Below are 18445 nucleotides of genomic sequence, written 5' to 3'. Positions count from 1 at the left end.
ATTGTTTTCAAAAACTACAACATGACTCAGCCTGTACCATCCCAGTTTCTGCAAAGGATGCAGCATATAATACTTGAAATGTTCTAATCTGTTTATGTGTCATGCTTATTGTTTAAATTTCACAATGTGTTACATAATTTTTGCACTACTGCTGTTTATTTTAAGATATGGAGGCTGCAGCTAAAAAGAAGGCATCACTATGCATTATTACCAAATCATTATTTGTGTGTAAATTTATCAGATTAAGATACTGTTCGGGGGAGGGGGGGTTTGAAACCTAACATAGGGAAATGAAACTTGTATCTGTAGTTTGTCTGCAGTGAACATGTGATCTACTTTCCACAACTTGCTAGAACACTGATAATTTCAGCTATTGTTATGCACCACAAAACTTTTCTGTAAATCTCTTCTAGAAATGCTACATTTATAAACACACACAAGACAAACACAGTGGAAAAACATAGAAAGCATGCTCTGTGATAACAGATAAGGTAGTACAAGGGATTGGGATTAGTATGTCCTGAGGTGTGTAAAATGAAACCAACCTGCAAACTCCTAAAGGGTCAGGCCAGTCCTCGTGCAGAACTGGATGCTTAATAGCACTGTCATTTTCAGCCGGCTTGATTTGTAATGGTGGTGCTACATCTTGTACTGCATTAGAACGTCTCTGCTGACAATGACATCTGATGATGTCGTAATCCTTGATGAGAGGATATGACGCTGTTGCAATTCTGTTGGAAACACCATTTTGCTTCCCTGCTTCTCTTGCTTCAAATGGTAATCTGGAAATAATTGATGCAGTCGGTTCTTTACCTTTTGTAGCTTTTCGCTGCCTGTGACTGCATATGGCCAAGTTTGTATCAATGTCCATATGACAAGCTTTTTTCCCCATAGCTACTGAATGAAGCAGAAAAACTTCAGCATTATTGTCATTCGGTAAATTTTCTTCAGTACCATCGTGTCTAATCTTTCTTCTGCTTCTTCTATGTACTTGGGTTTTCTCTTTACTCCTTTTCCTAGGTTTAGCCCAATAATTCTCATCAGATGATGAATCGGATAAATCTTTGTCACACCTACTGCATCTGAGATTAGGCATTGTTCTCTGCTTAGCAGAATCTTGGTTTCCATGTCCCTTTTCACTTTCTGCATGTTTGCATGCTTCACAGATCTTTTTCTTTTTATGAATTCTCCGTTTCACCCGTTTCTTGCTAGCGGTCTGAGTAGAACAAGTCATCACAATAGAAGAATGCTCATGGCCATGTTTAGGAACGTCAAGCAAGATACCACATCTGAGACAGGCAGCATGCAAACAAGAAAAAAATGGAAAGTGCAGACAATGAAAGGTGACAAGAAACAGAGAAGTCATAACAGACAAATATCCAAGCAATCAAAGAATAAAGTAATAAAATAACAACTGCCAACATTGATAAAACAAAATATAAGTAGTTCAGTTGCAGCATGAGAAAACTGGTGAAATTGAAAACAAAGCTGGGACAGTATAGACAAAGGAAGAAGAACTGTGACAAGACGTACTAGGAGATACTGACAGGTGCAACACACATCCATTTATGTGTAATCCATTCTTAACATACCTACAGATGTCCTGAGTTGATGGGCAAACTGAAGTCTGGGAGTGGATCCTTGGAATTGTAGCTGCTGTAGGACTGCTTGCCTGCAGGAAAAAAAATGTAATATCTTTTCTTATACAAGGCATGTTACTCTCCTGGACTTTAACTGCATACAGATGTAAATGTTTAGCATTCATAAGAGTGTAGAATGTGCAAACTGTGACTTTAACTCTGACTAATAACAAAACCAGTTTGAGGAAGTTTTGCTTTAAGCACATTCTTCAGAAATGTTCCCCGCTGAAACTTCCCTTTTCAGGTTAGATAGATTTTGCATACTTCATTGTAAATAAACTGCAGTATGCTGTGCAGTTTAATAACAGATGATTTCCTACAAAAAGATTTTAGCTGTTCAAGTCAACACAAGCTTTAGAAACCTCCAAGTCATGAAATTATTTTCAAATAGTCCCTGAGGTAAGTTAAAACCATTACAAAGGGAAAACACATAGGTTGCTGTACATTTGAGAAATAACAGTCCAACTTAAACTGTCATGAAGTTATTAAAAACTATAAAAAATGCTTTCAAATGTGGATCCATGGTTGAATTAGGAGTTGTTTAATGCTTTAGTACCACACTGATGAATAAAATGAGCATATTTTTTCATCCTGAAAACTCAGATATATAGCTGACAGATAATTGTAGTATTATCATCTTTTGTGCTATATTTTCACCAGGGATATGCCTGCATTTCTTAGACTGTGAACAGTAAACTACTAAGATAGATAGATAAATAATAAATGTTTTATATAGTTCTTTTGTTAGCTAATGTATACATATCATTCATATTTAAACTATAAGATCAGGTCTGGTTTAACTTGGAGAAACTCTTTTGTACAGTTCTGTTTATGCAACTTAGTCAAAGTCACATATGCAGGGTTGCAGAAAGAAGTTATGGGAATTAAATTTATTTTGTAATTCACTGATGTGACACACAAAACACTGCTGCCAGATACACACAGTTTGTCCTCCCAATGGTCAGATGACGGACCTTGATCAGGATAAAGATGGTACAGGAAGGTGGATGAATGCATGAATGAATGGAATATTTTACCTTTTTACCTTAGCTGTGCAAGTAGATAAGTAGTGCAGGTCTCTTCCAGTACCTGAACTGTTAAAGTGCTCAGCTCAGAAAGGAAAGCCTGCCCATTTTTGAGGAGCTTTTTTATTACTGTCTCATCTTAGACTCATAGTTATGTTTCTTTGCAAACTATTATGTGCTCTGATAATGGCAATGCATCTGGCTTACTCTCTTATTCATCTTTAGATTAAAGTGAAGATATATTTTATAAAGTGCACATCATAAATATGCTTCTTTTTTATTAGAACTTGACTATCTAATTATTGTTTTATAAGGATACAAAGACTTTCTGGCTCCCTATTTAAATGTCAGCACTTGAAATGCCAAGTGCTGAGAAGCTGAAAAAACAAAAAGGCCAAAAACACCGAAGAAGAGCAAATCTCGAAATTCGCTCTTCTTAAAACTTTTTTTTTTTTTGCAAAGGAGACAAGCCCACTCCCCCACATGGGGGGCAAGCCCAGCACACACCCCATACTTTTTATATACCAACTCTGAGACTCCCATAACTTGGAGAAAAGGGAATATTTTGAGAAATGGCATCTTATGCTTAGTATATGTAAGTTCATTCTGTTAGCCATACAGTCTCCGCATTTCGGGGCTCACTGTAGCAGGTCCTGACATTTCACATGGTTACCAGACCTTCCAGTGTCTGTGGTTTTGGTATAATAATTGTTCTACTTCTCCAGTACATTCAGATGTTCCTTTTGTCTAATGACATAACTGAGCTAAACAGTTATTCCACCATGATAGGTACCCTTTTGTGTCGTACATCATTGCAGCCATCCACCACTTATGTCCAAACCTGACATTCTGACTTTGTTAGACATGTTCAGCCTCCCTTGCTAAGAGTTCATTACCTTAAAATTGTGAGCCTCAGCAGCATAGGTCGTAACCTCTTAGCACAAGAAATCTGGACAAAGCCAACAATAATGGTGGGACAAATCCCACAAAATTCTAGAAATGTTGCTAGTGGTGGTGCTGCGGTAGCGTTGTCGCCTCATAGTAAGACGCTGTAAAGTTCGATTCTCAGCTAGAGCATCTTCTGCGTGGAGACATGCGTGAATTGGCATGCCTTCGTTGAAGGTTGTGCATCAGGCCTGGCAAGCTGGTACGTAAAAATTAACTGCTAATCATTAGCGGACGGGAGGTCTGCTGTGTAGACCCCAAACCGGGAAAAGCCGAAAGACACAAACAATATTACCATGCATTTTCTGAAGAATATGACATATTTAATGAATTCATTCCTCACTGATTTGCCACAAAAATCCAGAAGATCATACATTTATAAGAAAGAGACAAAAAATATGAAGAAAAAAATTGGATATTCTGTGAAAATTGGGACAGTTGAGAGCTATGCTCACTTGCTCGACTGTTTTCTTTTCCTGTAGCAACACAAAGAAAGAAAATCTGTTTACCTTTCCAAAAATCTTCTTGTCAAAACTGTAGTCTTAATGAGGATTATCTTAAGCTTATCAAAGTCAATGTCATTAAAAGCAAAATAATTGTCTCCACTTAGCTGAAAATCAATACATTCAAAAATCAATTTTAACAAAACAAGTTCAATGAAAATGCACCATATACATAATCATTCAGTGTTTCTTGTTTGAGGCATTACCCTTTTTCTATAAATACTCCCATATAGGAAAAACACCCACATAACCTTAACCTTAACCGTAACTCTGGCTTTAAACTTATTTATATGTAACTCAAACCTAATCTTAACCCCCAGCTTATTCATAAACCAAATCATAACCCAAACCTAAACCGTAATCTCCAACTGTTAATGATACCCTTAAAGACACTGACATATACAATATCTGACAAACTGGCATTTTGTTTAGAACATTAAAATAAAGCAAATAGATAAAAAATCCTGACCAAAGTATTCTCAGCCAATCTATCAGTGCCAGATACTAGGTACATAATGTGCTGCATTTCAGTGAGAATAATTAAAATAATTTGAGCTGCATGGTCATTCCAAAGTGTTCAGTCACACAGATTCAACCAATTTACAATCACTTGACCACCAGAGTTATTTTGATGAATTTCTTCATTTAAGGGTCAAGACAATAACTGTACAACCAGCAAGAACTCTAAAAACCTATTAGAAAAATGAAGTCTTGGAATTAAAATTCTGATCTGCATCTTATTGTGTGTGTGTTCTTGGGGTAAACCAGCATAAATCCAATGTATAGCATTTCTTCATGTCACAGGGGAGTTAGCCAGTAAGTTATTTAACACTGTTTTATATTTTAAGGATGAGGAGGCAGAAGAACTGACATTATAGAAAAGTAAATTCCAGTTGCTGTAAGCCAGAGAAAATACTATCCCATCATCATCATCATCATCAAGCTCTTTTTCCCGTTTTCTACATAGGGTTGGGGTGTCATGTCAACTGTTCTCATCTCCCTCAATTCAATGCCACTTTACTACTGACAGATTGTCATAGGTCTTGTCTCACACAATCCTTCCACCTCTTTTTTGGATGCCCTCTTTTCCTCTTGTTTTCTTCCTGTCTGTCCCAGATCTTCTTCACCAGATAGTTGCCTGCTTTTCTGCATGTGTCCAAACCACAGTAATCTGTTCTGTTTAACCTACTCTATAATTGGAGTTACTTTGACTTCTGCTCTGATGTCCTCATTTTTTCATCTGTCCCACTGTGTGCATCCTACCATGCATCTCAGGAACTTCATCTCCATCACCTCTAGCTTCCTCAGCTGCTCTGCCTTTACTGCCCAGGTTCCTGTAACATATAGTAGTACTGGTTGACCACTGTTTCATACACCTTACTTTTTAACTTCTTTGGCATTCGTCTGTCATACACTACCCCTGACACTCTGTGTCAGTTGGCCGCAACCCCTCTAATTCTAGCTTTGGCCTCCTCATTCAGACATCCCTTCTCCTCAACCACCTCTCCCAGATACTTGAAGCTATTTTCCCTTCTTTCTCAATTCTCAGTTACATCTGTCTTATCTGTACTCGGTTTCATTCCATGTGCTGTCAGTTTTGCATTCCCCTATCTTTTCCTGATGTTCTTGTTCAGAATCTGCCTGTAATGCCACATCATGTGCATACAGCACCTTTATTAATCTAGCCCTCCCATATGTTAGTATAGTCTATCACCAGTATGAACTGCAGTGAGCTCAGAGCTGAATGCTGATGCAGACCCACTCCTACGGGGAAGCCATCTGTGAAAACGAACACTGTGCATACTTGCATCATTGGGTACTTATATATAGCCTGTACTGATTCTACCAGTACTTTAGTGACTTCAAACCACAGCAGGGCAGCCCAAATTAGCTTTCATGGGACCTTGTCATATGTTTTCTCCAAGTCTAGGAATGCTGAGTTGGACTCTTTCCTCATTTCTAGCATCTTCTTAACTGTCTGTCTCATTGCATGTGATGCCCGTGCCCTGTCCCAGCAATCAAGGAGCTTCAATCCCCACCACTAACACCAGAGAGGGTGTCTCATATGAGAGGAAAGGATAACAGATACACACAGTAAAGTGCAATTTCCCTTAAGAGCAGACAGAGATCACAGTCAGTCCAAGGCTGGTCGCTCCCTTGCTCCACAGGTCCCCAATAAGACTCCCCACTGGCACAGCTATAGGGTCCAGATCTCAACCTAGCTGGCAAGCTAAAACCTCCAGTACATATATATATATATATATATATGTATACACACACACACACACACACACACACACACACACACACACACACACACACACACACACACACACACACACACACACTCTTTGAGATAAGTATTTATATAGACACTCCTGGGAAAGGCTGACACAGATTCTCCAGCTGTGCCCTTATGCCCAGACTATACGGTAGTAATTCCTGCCAACACCAGCTAATAATTATCAGCTGCCCAAAGGCCCTTAAAAGGGTGTCCAATTATTACTGTGCAATATTATTATCCAATAGTAGTGTAACTAAGCAATCAAGGCTTATTGGAAGAGCTTAGTACAGGATCACTTATAAGCATGCAATGTACTCTAGAGCTTAATTTATCTCTACATAAACCAGCCACAGTAGAAAAAGGCTTAAAAATATTTAATAATAAATACTAAAAACACAAGACAATACCACTACACCACAGTGCCACTCAAGAGTTCAGAGATCACACAGAAACTTAAAATAATTCAGTAGTTTAGTTCTGACATAACAGAAAAACACTTAGTCTAATCTTTTTCTAATTCCTAGCTATTGCTACAAGAAAACATACTTCTAAAATAACTTACTTAAGACAGCAGGCAGTGCTGAAGTTAGATGTCCAAGATCAAAATGCTTACAGTCTCTCTCTGAGTAATAGCTTTTAAAGTCACTAACAAACATTTCTGCTGGGCCCTCCTTGATTACATAATTTTTTTTGACACTTAGGTTTCCCAGTATACACTATTATTTTACACTTAAAGCAATAAAGGATATTCCACATGTAAATTCTGGTCATTAACTTTAGCCTTAAAAACAACAGAAAGAATATGCTAGTCCAGATATAATGACTCCAAGCTCTGGAGATCAAACGAACATACAAGACATGATTTTAATTTCAAAGAACAGATGTGAAATGCTTGACTTAGTTTTCCTTACAGCAGATGGCAATGTTGCTACAATCTTGAAGTTCAACATTTTACAATATTTTCTTTCATTTAAGAAACAAGCCTGTATTTTACATTTGTATGTACAAATGCCAGAATTACGTATCAAATTCTATTTGGCTAGGCTGGCAGTCTTCACCCATCTCTATCCAAACTTCACATCTCTCCCTTCCTTGGAGAACTCAAGCTAGTTTTTTAAGTGACCCTTGTGAAATGCCGCTTGAGAGGGTTAGGTCTATCTGCGTGTACCTCACCCCAATGTTCTTCATGTTTCACTGTTGCAGTCATTACATTTGGGTAATCCTGCTGGCAGGTTGCCCTCAGCCTGCCTGAATTCCAAAGTCTTGGGTCCTGCATTGGCTGCTGTTACCCTTTCCCTGATGTCAAGCCATCAGGGGTATAAAAGAAGAAGCCGATGTAATTTTCTTCAGTCTTTCTTGCCGAGCGGTGCCCGAAGCAGAAGCAGTTTGCAAGTGCTGGTCAGCCGACTCCTGAGATTTTTGAGTTTGAGTTTCAGATCCGAAGTCTTCATTAAAGCTAAGTACCCCGTTGGGGAAACTTTTTTTTTGCTCCAGACCAATGTCAGAAAAAGTTAATAATTGTATTTCTTGTGGAAAGCAAATACCGCATAAGGATTTTCATTCTTACTGTATTCCGTGCCTAGGCCCTGATCACAACGTTACTGGTTGTCGGTTTTGTGCTAGATTTAACCGATGCACTATTAAGCATCGGTATAATTTTGCTTTAAAGTTTTTTGGTAGACGGTTTAATTATCCTGAAATGTCATCGGATAGCCATCCGGCTACCAGAGTTTACAAAAAATGCAAAGAAAAGGATAGAGAAAAACAGCCGAGGCCCAAAACTGACGACAAAGCTTCTCCTAATCCAGTTGCCGGTATGCCGGTTCTCAGTTAGGCGCTTTCGCAGCCCCTGACACCCGCTACTTTAGTGTCGCAGGCCACTACCGACACCCATGTGGAGTCGGCCATGCTGCTGGATACTCAAGGTATTGGAGCCTTGGACGCCAATCCCTCAGAGGGGTCCAGAGCCGCTGAGCAGGTACCGGCTTCTGAGGGTGTATTCAGACCTAAACATCTTTACATTAAAACAACTTCAGCTTCAAAGGCAAAGACTAAAGCATCTTCTAAACCAAAGAAACAAACTCAAGAGCCACGGGGACAGGCCTCTGTGCCCAAAAAATAGATGCTCAAAATGGCCGAAGACTTGATTTCTTTGATCAGGGGTTCCCTTCCCCCTCCTGATAAGAGGCCTAGGCAAGACACTCACTATGAATCTTCAGATCAGGTCTCTATTTCTTCTGATTCCTCTTCTGATCAGGGATATTTTTTCCCACTATGAGGATTCTGATGCTGAAGAATCTATACCTTCAGCATCTCCTCCTGAGGACTTTTCCTTTGGGGAAACCTTGCATACCATGAGGGAGCATTTTCACTGGGAAAACCAAGATTTTTCAGAATTTGAAAAGAGGCTCAGGGACTTCCTTTTACTACCACAGCACAGGCTTCTAGCCATTCCACCTGTGTTAGACATTGTAGATGATGTGTTTTCAGAGTCTAGTCTGACTCCTTACCACCAGCTCCTGTTAAGCCTGACAGATATTACAGGGTTCCTGACTCACACAAATTTATTTTTAAAAACCCTGCTGCTGACCCAGAAACTATTTCACAGGGTCCAAAGGGAGTTAAGGCTTCCACTGCAAAAAAAACAACCCCCTCTGACAGAGATTCAAGGGCAGTGGATAGATGGGGAAAAAAGGTTTACACATCTGCAACTTTGGCTATAAGGGCCTTAAACTGTCAGTTTCATATGCTTAAGTATCAGCAACATGTCATGGGATTGATTAAACAGAAAATGTTGTTAAACTCTGAATGTGCAGAAAACAAGGAAATGCAGGATTTATTGTATGCAGCTGAACAAGTTGGAAAACATACATTGCAATGTGGTTTTGATTCTTTGGAGGCCTCCTGCAGGGCTGCAGTAACGGGTTCTGTCATCAGGAGGCATGCTTGGTTAAAGGAACAAAATCTGCCTGATCATGTTAAAGTTAAATTACTAGATGCACCTTTACAGCATGATACTTTGGTGTTAAGGCAGAAGAGGTGTTAAAGAAAATGGAGGACAAAGCTAAATCTATGCAAACTGTTAAATATTTTTTACAAGTACAGCCACCAAGGTTTAGTAGACACTGGCCTACAAAAAATTGGTCCTTTCCTGTGTCAGACAGACCTCAAAGGGGCAGATCCAGATGCCCTAGGGGCAGATCTCAGGTGCAAGGTTCTTATATGTCAAAGCAATGGGGTGCTTCTACCTCCAAAGCTGGAGAAGATAGATCACAAACATACAGAAAACAGTCCCAATGACTTCCCCCTGCCTGCACTAAGCACTTTTCTTTTGGCAGCACCCTTAGGGGGAAAATTAGCATTTTTTGCTCAAAATTGGCACATCATAACCTAGGACAAGTGGGTTCTAAATATAGTGTCACAAGGCTACAAGTTCCATTTCCATACTCTGCCAAAGGCAAATGGCTGGTCAGATCTGCCAAAAAATCAATGGGCAGAGGCACAAAAACAAGTCTTATCCCTCATGGACATGGGGGCCATTCAACAAGTACCAGAGCAAGAGCAGGGACAAGGATTTTACTCAAGACTGTTCTTAGTACCCAGAAAGGACAAGGCCTGGAGGCTGATACTGGACCTATCTATTCTGAACACATTCCTGGATATTCCAAAATTCAAAATATTGACTTTGCAGCAGCTTCTGCCCATGCTGGGCAAGAATGCATGGCTTGTGACTTTAGACCTAAAAGAGGCATACCTGCATGTTCCAGTCAGACAATCATGCAGAAGATACCTAAGATTCAAGGCTGGTTCAGTGCATTACCAATTCTCTGCACTGCCCTTTGGCTTATCTACTGTGCCCAGGATCTTTACAAAGTGCCTGGCACCAGTAATTGCATTCTGCAGACAAAGAGGAATACAAATATATCTTTACTTGGATGACTGTCTAATTCAAGCAGAGAACAAGGACATTCTTCTTCAACATCTGGCATTTGTGAAAAGACTTCTAACATGCCTAGGGTACACAGTCTACAAAAAGAAATCAAAACTAGTACCCTCTCAAGAGATAACATTCCTGGGTGCAAGCTTGAAAACAACTGCCCAGATGGCTTATCTCACGCCAGACAAACAAAGGCGACTAACTACCTATTTCAAAATGTTGGCAACAAAAGCCCATTTATCTGCAAGAAAAATTCTGCAGGCTTTGGGCTTCATGGCATCCTGCATTCTACTAATTCCATATGCAAGACTGCATATGAGGAAACTTCAATGGTACCTAAAAAGTGTTTGGACTCAACATTGCCCCAGCCTGGAAACAATAATTACTCTCATTCCCTGCCTGCAACAGGAGTTTCGATGGTGGGCAAAGGCTTGTCACCAGAACAAGGGACAGCCATTCACATTACCCCCAGCCAGGCAGACACTAACAACGGATGCATCAGATTATGCCTGGGGGGCCCACATGGCAGGAAGATGCATTCAGGGCACATGGTCCTCAAACCAAATACATCTAAATATCAATCAAAAAGAGATGCTAGCTGTTCAAAATGCTCTGACAGCCTTCAAGGACCTACTTCATCCAGGACAACTACTGATAAAGACAGACAACACCACAGTCATGTGGTATATAAACAAGCAGGGGGGCATGCATTCTTACCCCCTTTGCAGACTAGCCATGACCTTGTGGGGCACAGCTTTGACTTACCAAGTACATCTACAGGCACAATTCCTGCCAGGAAAGGAAAATACTCTGGCAGACGAATTAAGCAGAAATCTCATGGATCCCCACAAGTGGAAGCTGGATCCACAAGTCTTCAGCATGATAACAAGGAAATGGGGATGCACAGACATAGATCTATTTGCCTCCCCTCACAATTGTCAACTAAAAAGATTCTGCACAAGGACTTATCACAGACAAGCATGGAAAGTGGACGCCCTTTCAGCTGGAAAAAACTATCAGTATATGCCTTTCCTCCACTGCCTCTCCTCCCCAAGGTACTCCTAAAGGTCAGACAAGAGAAGCCAAAGATGATACTGATTGCCCCAGACTGGCCACGCCAGTACTGGTATCCAATACTAAAGAACTTATCTCTATACCCAGCTTGGACCTTACCTCATATACCTCATCTACTCTTCCAGCAAAACAATCAGATCCTGCACAGCCAACTCAGGACATTAAACTTGGCAGCATGGCGGATAATGTAGTCATACAAAAAACACCTCTCAGTAAAGCTGTGATGGATGTCATTCTGGAAGCCAGAAAGCCTAGTACTAGAAAGTCTTATGCTGGAAAATGGAAGAGATTCTGTGCTTGGAACCAGGCACAAGGAACTGATGCAGCGGTACCAAATATTCCTCAGATTTTGCAATACTTAACTGAGATGCTGGACAAAGGCCTATCTTTTTCATCAATTAAAATTCATGCCTCTGCCATTTTGGCTCATTATAATACAGAGCCACCACTTTTTTCTTATCCTTTATTAAAGCAGTACCTCAGAGGAGCCAAAAATTTAAGGCCTCCAAGGAGACTACCAATACCTGCATGGGACCTCAACTATGTCTTGGAAAAGCTCACCCTGCCTCCTTTTGAGCCAGCTGCTACTGCTGATATAAAGTTTTTATGTTGGAAAACAGCTCTGCTCCTAGCAATTACTTCTGCAAGATGAATTTCAGAGCTACAGGCGCTCATGGCTGTGGAACCGTTTATCATTTTTCATCCAGACAGGGTCTCCCTGAGGACAAACCCAACATCTATGCCTAAAGTGGTATTCAGTGTGGCTCTTAACCAAACTATTCATCTGCCAACCTTTTACCCAAATCCACAGAACAAGGGGGAGAGAATTCTGCATTCTTTGGATGTACACAGACAGCTTAGATTCTACTTGGACAGAACCAAAGCTTTCAGGAAGACAGAGCAATTACTAGTGGCGTATGCTGCAGGATCACAAGGAAAAACTATCTCAAAGCAGACTATTTCTAAGTGGTTAGGCCACTTCATTTGTTTCTGCTACTTACACCATGGCAAGCCAGTGCCTAAAGGCATTATGCCACATTCCACCAGAGCTGCAGCCACTTCAGCAGCCTTTCTCAGGGGAGTACCAACCAGAGACATTTTAGAGGTGGCTACTTGGAGTTCAGTGCACATCTTTACAAAGCATTATCATCTGCCACTCTGCTCTAAATCCAGGGCAGGCTTTGCCACTGCAGTTCTGCAGGGCCTCATAGCCGCTCCTACTGCTCTCTAGCTCTAGCCTCCCAACCATAGCTTTGGGACTCTACCCAAATGTAATGACTGCAACAGTGAAACACGAAGAACATAGTACAGTTGTGTATACTTACCATAAATGTAGATGTTCGAGTGTATTCACTGTTGCAGTCCAGGTTACCCTCCCGCCTTCCCCCTTTTTTCTTTGGATCTTATCTTTTCTTCTCTGATTTATACAACCTATGTGGTGTATTTGCTTATAGATGAAGGTAAAATTTATATTGGTGTATTTCTGAATATATATATATATATATATATATATATATATATATATATATATATATATATATATATATATATATCTGGGGCAAGAAAAACTGAAGAAAATGGCACTGGCTGCTTCTTTTATACCCCTGACAACCTGATGTCAGGGAAGGGGTGACAGCAGCCGATGCAGGACCCAAGACTTTGGAATTCAGGCCAGCTGAGGGCAAACTACCAGCAGGATTACCCAAATGTAATGACTGCAACAGTGAATAAACTCAAACATCTACATTTATGGTAAGTGTACACGACTGTACTTTTCCTGTCTTGAGAACCCATCTGCATTGGCATTGCTAATCCCACTGCAGTGCTGCACTGACATATCACATGCGTGCAACCCCAGGCTCCATCTTAGTAACTTGGCATTTTGCTCACTGGCTCTGTTTAACCATGTTAGAGGGTTATGATCTGTCATAACAGTGAATTTCCTTCCATACAGATAAGGCTGAAGTTTCTGCAGTGGCCACACTATGGATAGACATTCCTTCAATACAGCTGCATAGCATTCCTCCCTGGGTTGAAGCCTATGACTGACATAAACCACTGGGTGCTCTTCCCCCTCTGAAGAAATCTGGCTAGGTACAATCCCCACCCCATGGCTTGAAGCATCCACTTGCACAACAAATTCTTTGCTGTAATCTGGACTGGTTAACACAGGGGGTCCTCCCAAAGCTTTTTTAAGCTTCTGGAATGCCTGCTCATGTGCTGGGGTCCACACTACCTTATCTGGCCTGTTTGTCCTTGTCAGGTCTGTGAGGGGAGCAGCTATGATACTATAACTGGGGACAAACTTTCTGTAGTATTCTGCTATCCCTAATAATGCCCTCACCTGCTTTTTAGAAACAGGTGCAGGCCATGCCTGAATGGCTTCCACTTTGGCAGGTGCTGACCTCATCTTACCACTCCCCGCTCTATGTCCTAAGTAGAAGACCTCTGCCATACCCACCTGACATTTGCTCGGCTTAATGGTCAACCCTGCCCCCTGTAGTCTGCCCAGCACCTCCCTGACACGCTGAAGGTGCTCTGGCCAGGAAAGGCTGTAGATGGCAATATCATCTAGGTAAGCAAGGGAAAACCCTCCAGCTCCTTCTAGGATATTATCTACCAGCCTCTGGAAAGTCACTGGGGCATTCTTCATCCCAAAGGGCATCTTTGAGAACTTGTACAAGCCAAAAGGAGTCACAAAGGCTGACTTCTCTCTAGCACTGGGAGTCAAGGGCACCTCCCAGTAACCCTTAGTAAGATCAATGGTTGTAAGATACTTAGCCCACCCAGCTGCTCTAAGGCCTCATCTGTCCTAGGCATGGGGTAAGCATCTGACTCTGTGTGACTGTTTAATTTCCTGTAGTCTACACAGAACCTGGTGCTTTCATCCTTCTTTGGCACCAGCACCACTGGGGAGGCCCAGGGACTGTTGGACTCTTGAATCATCCCTAGTTCCAATATCTCCTGTACCTCCTCCCTCAGGGTCTGTTTGACTCTCTCAGGCACCCTATAAGGGGCTTGCCTAATAGGCCTTTGGGGTCCTGTATCCACCTGGTGCTGCACCAGGTGGGTGTACCCTGGTTTCCCAGTGAACATGTCCCCAAATTCCTGCAACACTGCTTGGATTTCTTGAACCTGGGTATGGGATATCTACTGGGACATTGCTACCCCTTCTACTGAGGTGTCAGCCCGAGCCTCACTGAGGAGATCAGACTCCAGATTTCCCTCAGACTTTCCTGCAATCCACTGCAAATGCTCAGCACAAGGGCCTCCCTATCATGGTAAGGTTTCATCATGTTAACATGGTATAGTTTGTGCCTCTGCTGTCTGCCTAACAGTTCTACTATGTAGTTAACATCACTTACCTTTATTACCACCTTGTAGGGACCCTCCCAAGCTGCTTGCAGCTTATGTCTGACAGGAATGAGAACCATTACCTGCTGCCCCATAGCATACTCTCTAGCTCGAACATTCCTGTCATACCACACCTTTTTCTGTTGTTGGGCTTCTGCCAGGTTCTCCTGGGCCAAGCCCATGAGTTCCCTGAGCCGTGTCCTGAGGTTTAGGACATATGCCACAACAGACTCCTTGTGAGGTTCGCACTCACCTTCCCATTCATCTCGAATTAAATCTAGAGGTCCCCTCACCCTATGCCCATACAGCAACTCAAAGGGTGAAAAACCTGTGGATTCCTGGGAATCCTCTCTATAAGCAAACAACAGATGGGGCAAATATTTGTACCACTCCCTCTTAAACTGATCTGCAAATACCCATAGCATGGACTTGATTGTAGAGTTTAACCTCTCATCAAGACCATTGGTCTGGGGATGGTAGGGGGTGGTCTTCATGTGCTTCACTCCACAGGACTTTCACAGGCAAGCCAGCAGGATTGACATGAAATTGGCATCTCGGGCAGACAGTATTTCTTTTGGGAAACCCACCCAGCTGAAAATCTCTAACAAAGCATTTGCCACCTTCTCTGCTTCAATGGAGGACAAAGCTACTGCCTCAGGGTATTGTGTAGCATAATCCACTACCACTAGGATATACTTTTTCCCTGTGGAACTTGGGGTACTCAGAGGACCCACAATATCCATAGCTACCCTCTGAAATGGCTCCGCAATCACAGGCAAAGGCATTAAAGGAGCTCTCACCTTGTCTCCTGCCTTGCCTACCTTTTGGCACTGCTCACAGGTCCTGCAATACCCTGTTACATCTCTGGAAATTCCAGGCCAATAGAAATTCTGCATAATACGCCTCTTTGTACGTTTTATGCCCATATGACCTGCAAAGGGAATATTATGGGCTATGGGTAGAAGCACCAGATGGTAGGCTCTAGGCACTACCAACTGCTGTATTCTCTCACCTTCTAGCCCTTCCTTAGGGGTCCACTCTCTGTATAGTAACCCTTTGTCCCAGTATACAAATTCCCCCTTTCCTTGAGAATCAGGTGCCTCCCTAGCTACCTGCCTCAGGCCTTGCAATGTAGGGTCTGAAAGCTGAGCCTGTCTCAACTCTCTCCTTGTAACCCTTCCCAGCTCCCCTTCCACAGGAAGTCTGACATCATCTGACAGTGATGCCTCACTGTCATGCTTGGTACTACTACTCACCTCTACCTTTGCAGTCACTCTGTTCAAGGGACCATCAGTATCCACAAGCAGCTATGTCTCACCTTCAGTTTCATTGCTACAGAGTAGCTCCCTCTCTGAAGTAACCACCTCACCAGTCCTGGCCGCAAGCATGCAGTCTGTCTGGGTCTCCCCCAGGCTACCAGACTTACCTGCTTATCTCCAAGCCTGACTGCGTGTAACTGCACAAGCACAGGGTACTGCACTGTCAAAAATCATTCCCTATCAGGACATCTGCAGGTATATCCTCAGACACACTTACTGGCTTTCTTCCTTTTCCACCCTCGCAGTCAAGGTGAACCCTAGCCAAAGGTATTTGGAGTGGGATCCCTCCTAAAGCCCTGACTGGAATAGACCACCCAGGCAAGTTGTGCTCCTCTGTAACCATTGCAGGCTTTACACTGGCTATATCAGAGGCTGTGTCTCTCTTGGCAATGGCCTCTTTCCCATTCTCTACAATAGGATATAGTCTCTGGTGGTAGTTTGGTACCCTTGTTGTCCCAAGACAAAATACTATTGGCATTTTGTCTTTCCCACTTACTGGCTCCCTCACCTTTGGTTCCCCACCTTGTCTCCGTGAACATCTGTATGCCACATGGTCCCACTGGTTGCATTCAAAACATTTAACCCTAGCTCCTGGATGTGTACCTGGACTAGTGGCTTCCCCTGCTACTGGCAGATTCTGTTGGGGCAGTCTGTACTGCCCACCATAGGTTCCTTTCGACCCATGAGCAGTAGTGGGGGTTCCCTTCCTGTGCAGGGCTGCCCTGCTTACCAGGTATAGGTCTCCCTTCTTCCCCAACTCATCTGAAGTAGCACATTGTCTAACAGCTAACCAGATCCTCATGTCTTCAGGCAATGTGCTAAGGGCTTGTTCCCTCACCAAAATGTCTGCCAGCCATTCAGAAGTGGTGACCTGATATCCACTCACCCAGCTATGAAAATAAGTGGTCAGTTCAGCAACATATTCACACACACTTTCATCTGCCTTGAGTCTATGCTCACAAAACCTTTTCCTATACATTTCAGGTGTTAGCTTAAAATATTCTAAAAGACATTTTTTTAGAGCAGTATAATCAAAACATGCAATGTCAGACATTTTAGCCAATGCATTTACAGCTTTACCATGGAGTAAGGGGGCCAGGAACCGTACCCAGAACCTTTGGTCAACACTATACTGTTTGCATACCCTCTCAAACATATGAATGAAACTATCAAAATTATCCCCATCTTTAAATTGCGGAAGAAATTTACTGACCTGTTGTGCTTCTGGGGTCCAGTTACTCCCTTCCCCATTACCTTCACAATTCTGGCGAAGAGTCAGTATTTCCCTCTAATGCCTCCTCTGATGCTGCTTTTCTTCGGCTTCTATCTCCAAATGCCTGGCCTCTAACTGAAGTCTATTTAGCTCCAGCTGGATTTTTAAGTCCACTGCAAAAAAGGTTGAACTATCCATTCTCCGAGGATATTGTATCTCCACTGCCAGTCTCATTGTCCTTCACAGAAAGTTTGAGCTGTCGATTCTCCAAGGATATCGTATCTCCACTGCCAGTTTGATTGTCCTCCTGGATGCTGTTTTCTGATGCAGCTGTAACCAAGGCTGCAATCAGGTCTGCCTTAGGTTTCCATGTAGCAGTGCCCTAGCCTGGCACATCTCCACCAGCTGGCTCCTTGTCAGCTTTCTATACTCCTCTGCTGACATGCTACCTGCTTACCCTGACTAACTAAGCTAACAAAAGAAATAAAACAATTGCGATCTGAACTCTGAGTATTCACTGCGTGGCTGATTTAGAGTACAAAACACCTTCAGAGATCACTGACCATAAGCTACAGAATTAACTCTACCCACACCATTACAAGCCAATTAGTATTTGCCAACTACTTAATATGTGATGTGGATATCCCAACCACTGCAAACCACAATGTGACGCTCGTGCCCTGGCCGAGCAATCAAGGAGCCTCAATCCTTACCACTAACACCAGAGAGGGCATCTCATATGAGAGGAAAGAATAACAGATACACACAGTAAAGTGCAATTTCCCTTAAGAGCACACAGGGATCACAGTCATTTTGGGGCTGGTTGCTCTCTTGGTCCCCAATAAGACTCCCCACTGGCACAGCTATAGGGTCCAGATCTTAGCATAGCTGGCAAGTTAAAACCTCCAGTACCCTCTCTGTCCAACTAGTGCTTTGTGTCCCTGCCCAAGTAGCTGAAACACACACACACTTTGAGATAAGTATTTATACAACTTCACAGACACACCTGGGAAAGGCTGATACAGATTCCCCAGCTGTGCCCCTATGCACAGATTATATGGTAGTAATTCCTGCCACCACCAGCTAATAATTATCAGCTACCCAAAGGCCCTAAAACAGGTGTCCAATTATTACTGTGCAATATTATTATC

At 42.4% G+C, this 18445-nt stretch overlaps 1 protein-coding gene across 1 annotated transcript in view; it reads right to left on the bottom strand.

Moving 5' to 3' along the window:
• The window catches only part of MARCHF1 (membrane associated ring-CH-type finger 1), a 1304024-nt gene that overhangs the window by 654729 nt on the left and 630850 nt on the right, over positions 1 to 18445 (bottom strand). The window contains exon 3 of the mRNA XM_044062214.1: positions 1593 to 1672. Within this exon, the coding sequence (XP_043918149.1) occupies positions 1593 to 1672 (80 nt within the window). The remainder of the gene's footprint in view (positions 1 to 1592; positions 1673 to 18445) is intronic.

The sequence above is a fragment of the Protopterus annectens genome, chromosome 2.part1 (assembly GCF_019279795.1).
Source record: "Protopterus annectens isolate FY-2018-M chromosome 2.part1, PAN1.0, whole genome shotgun sequence".
Taxonomy (NCBI): Eukaryota; Metazoa; Chordata; order Ceratodontiformes; family Protopteridae; genus Protopterus; species Protopterus annectens.
The sequence above is the reverse complement of the archived record's forward strand: the minus strand, read 5'-3'. Positions and strand labels throughout refer to the sequence as shown.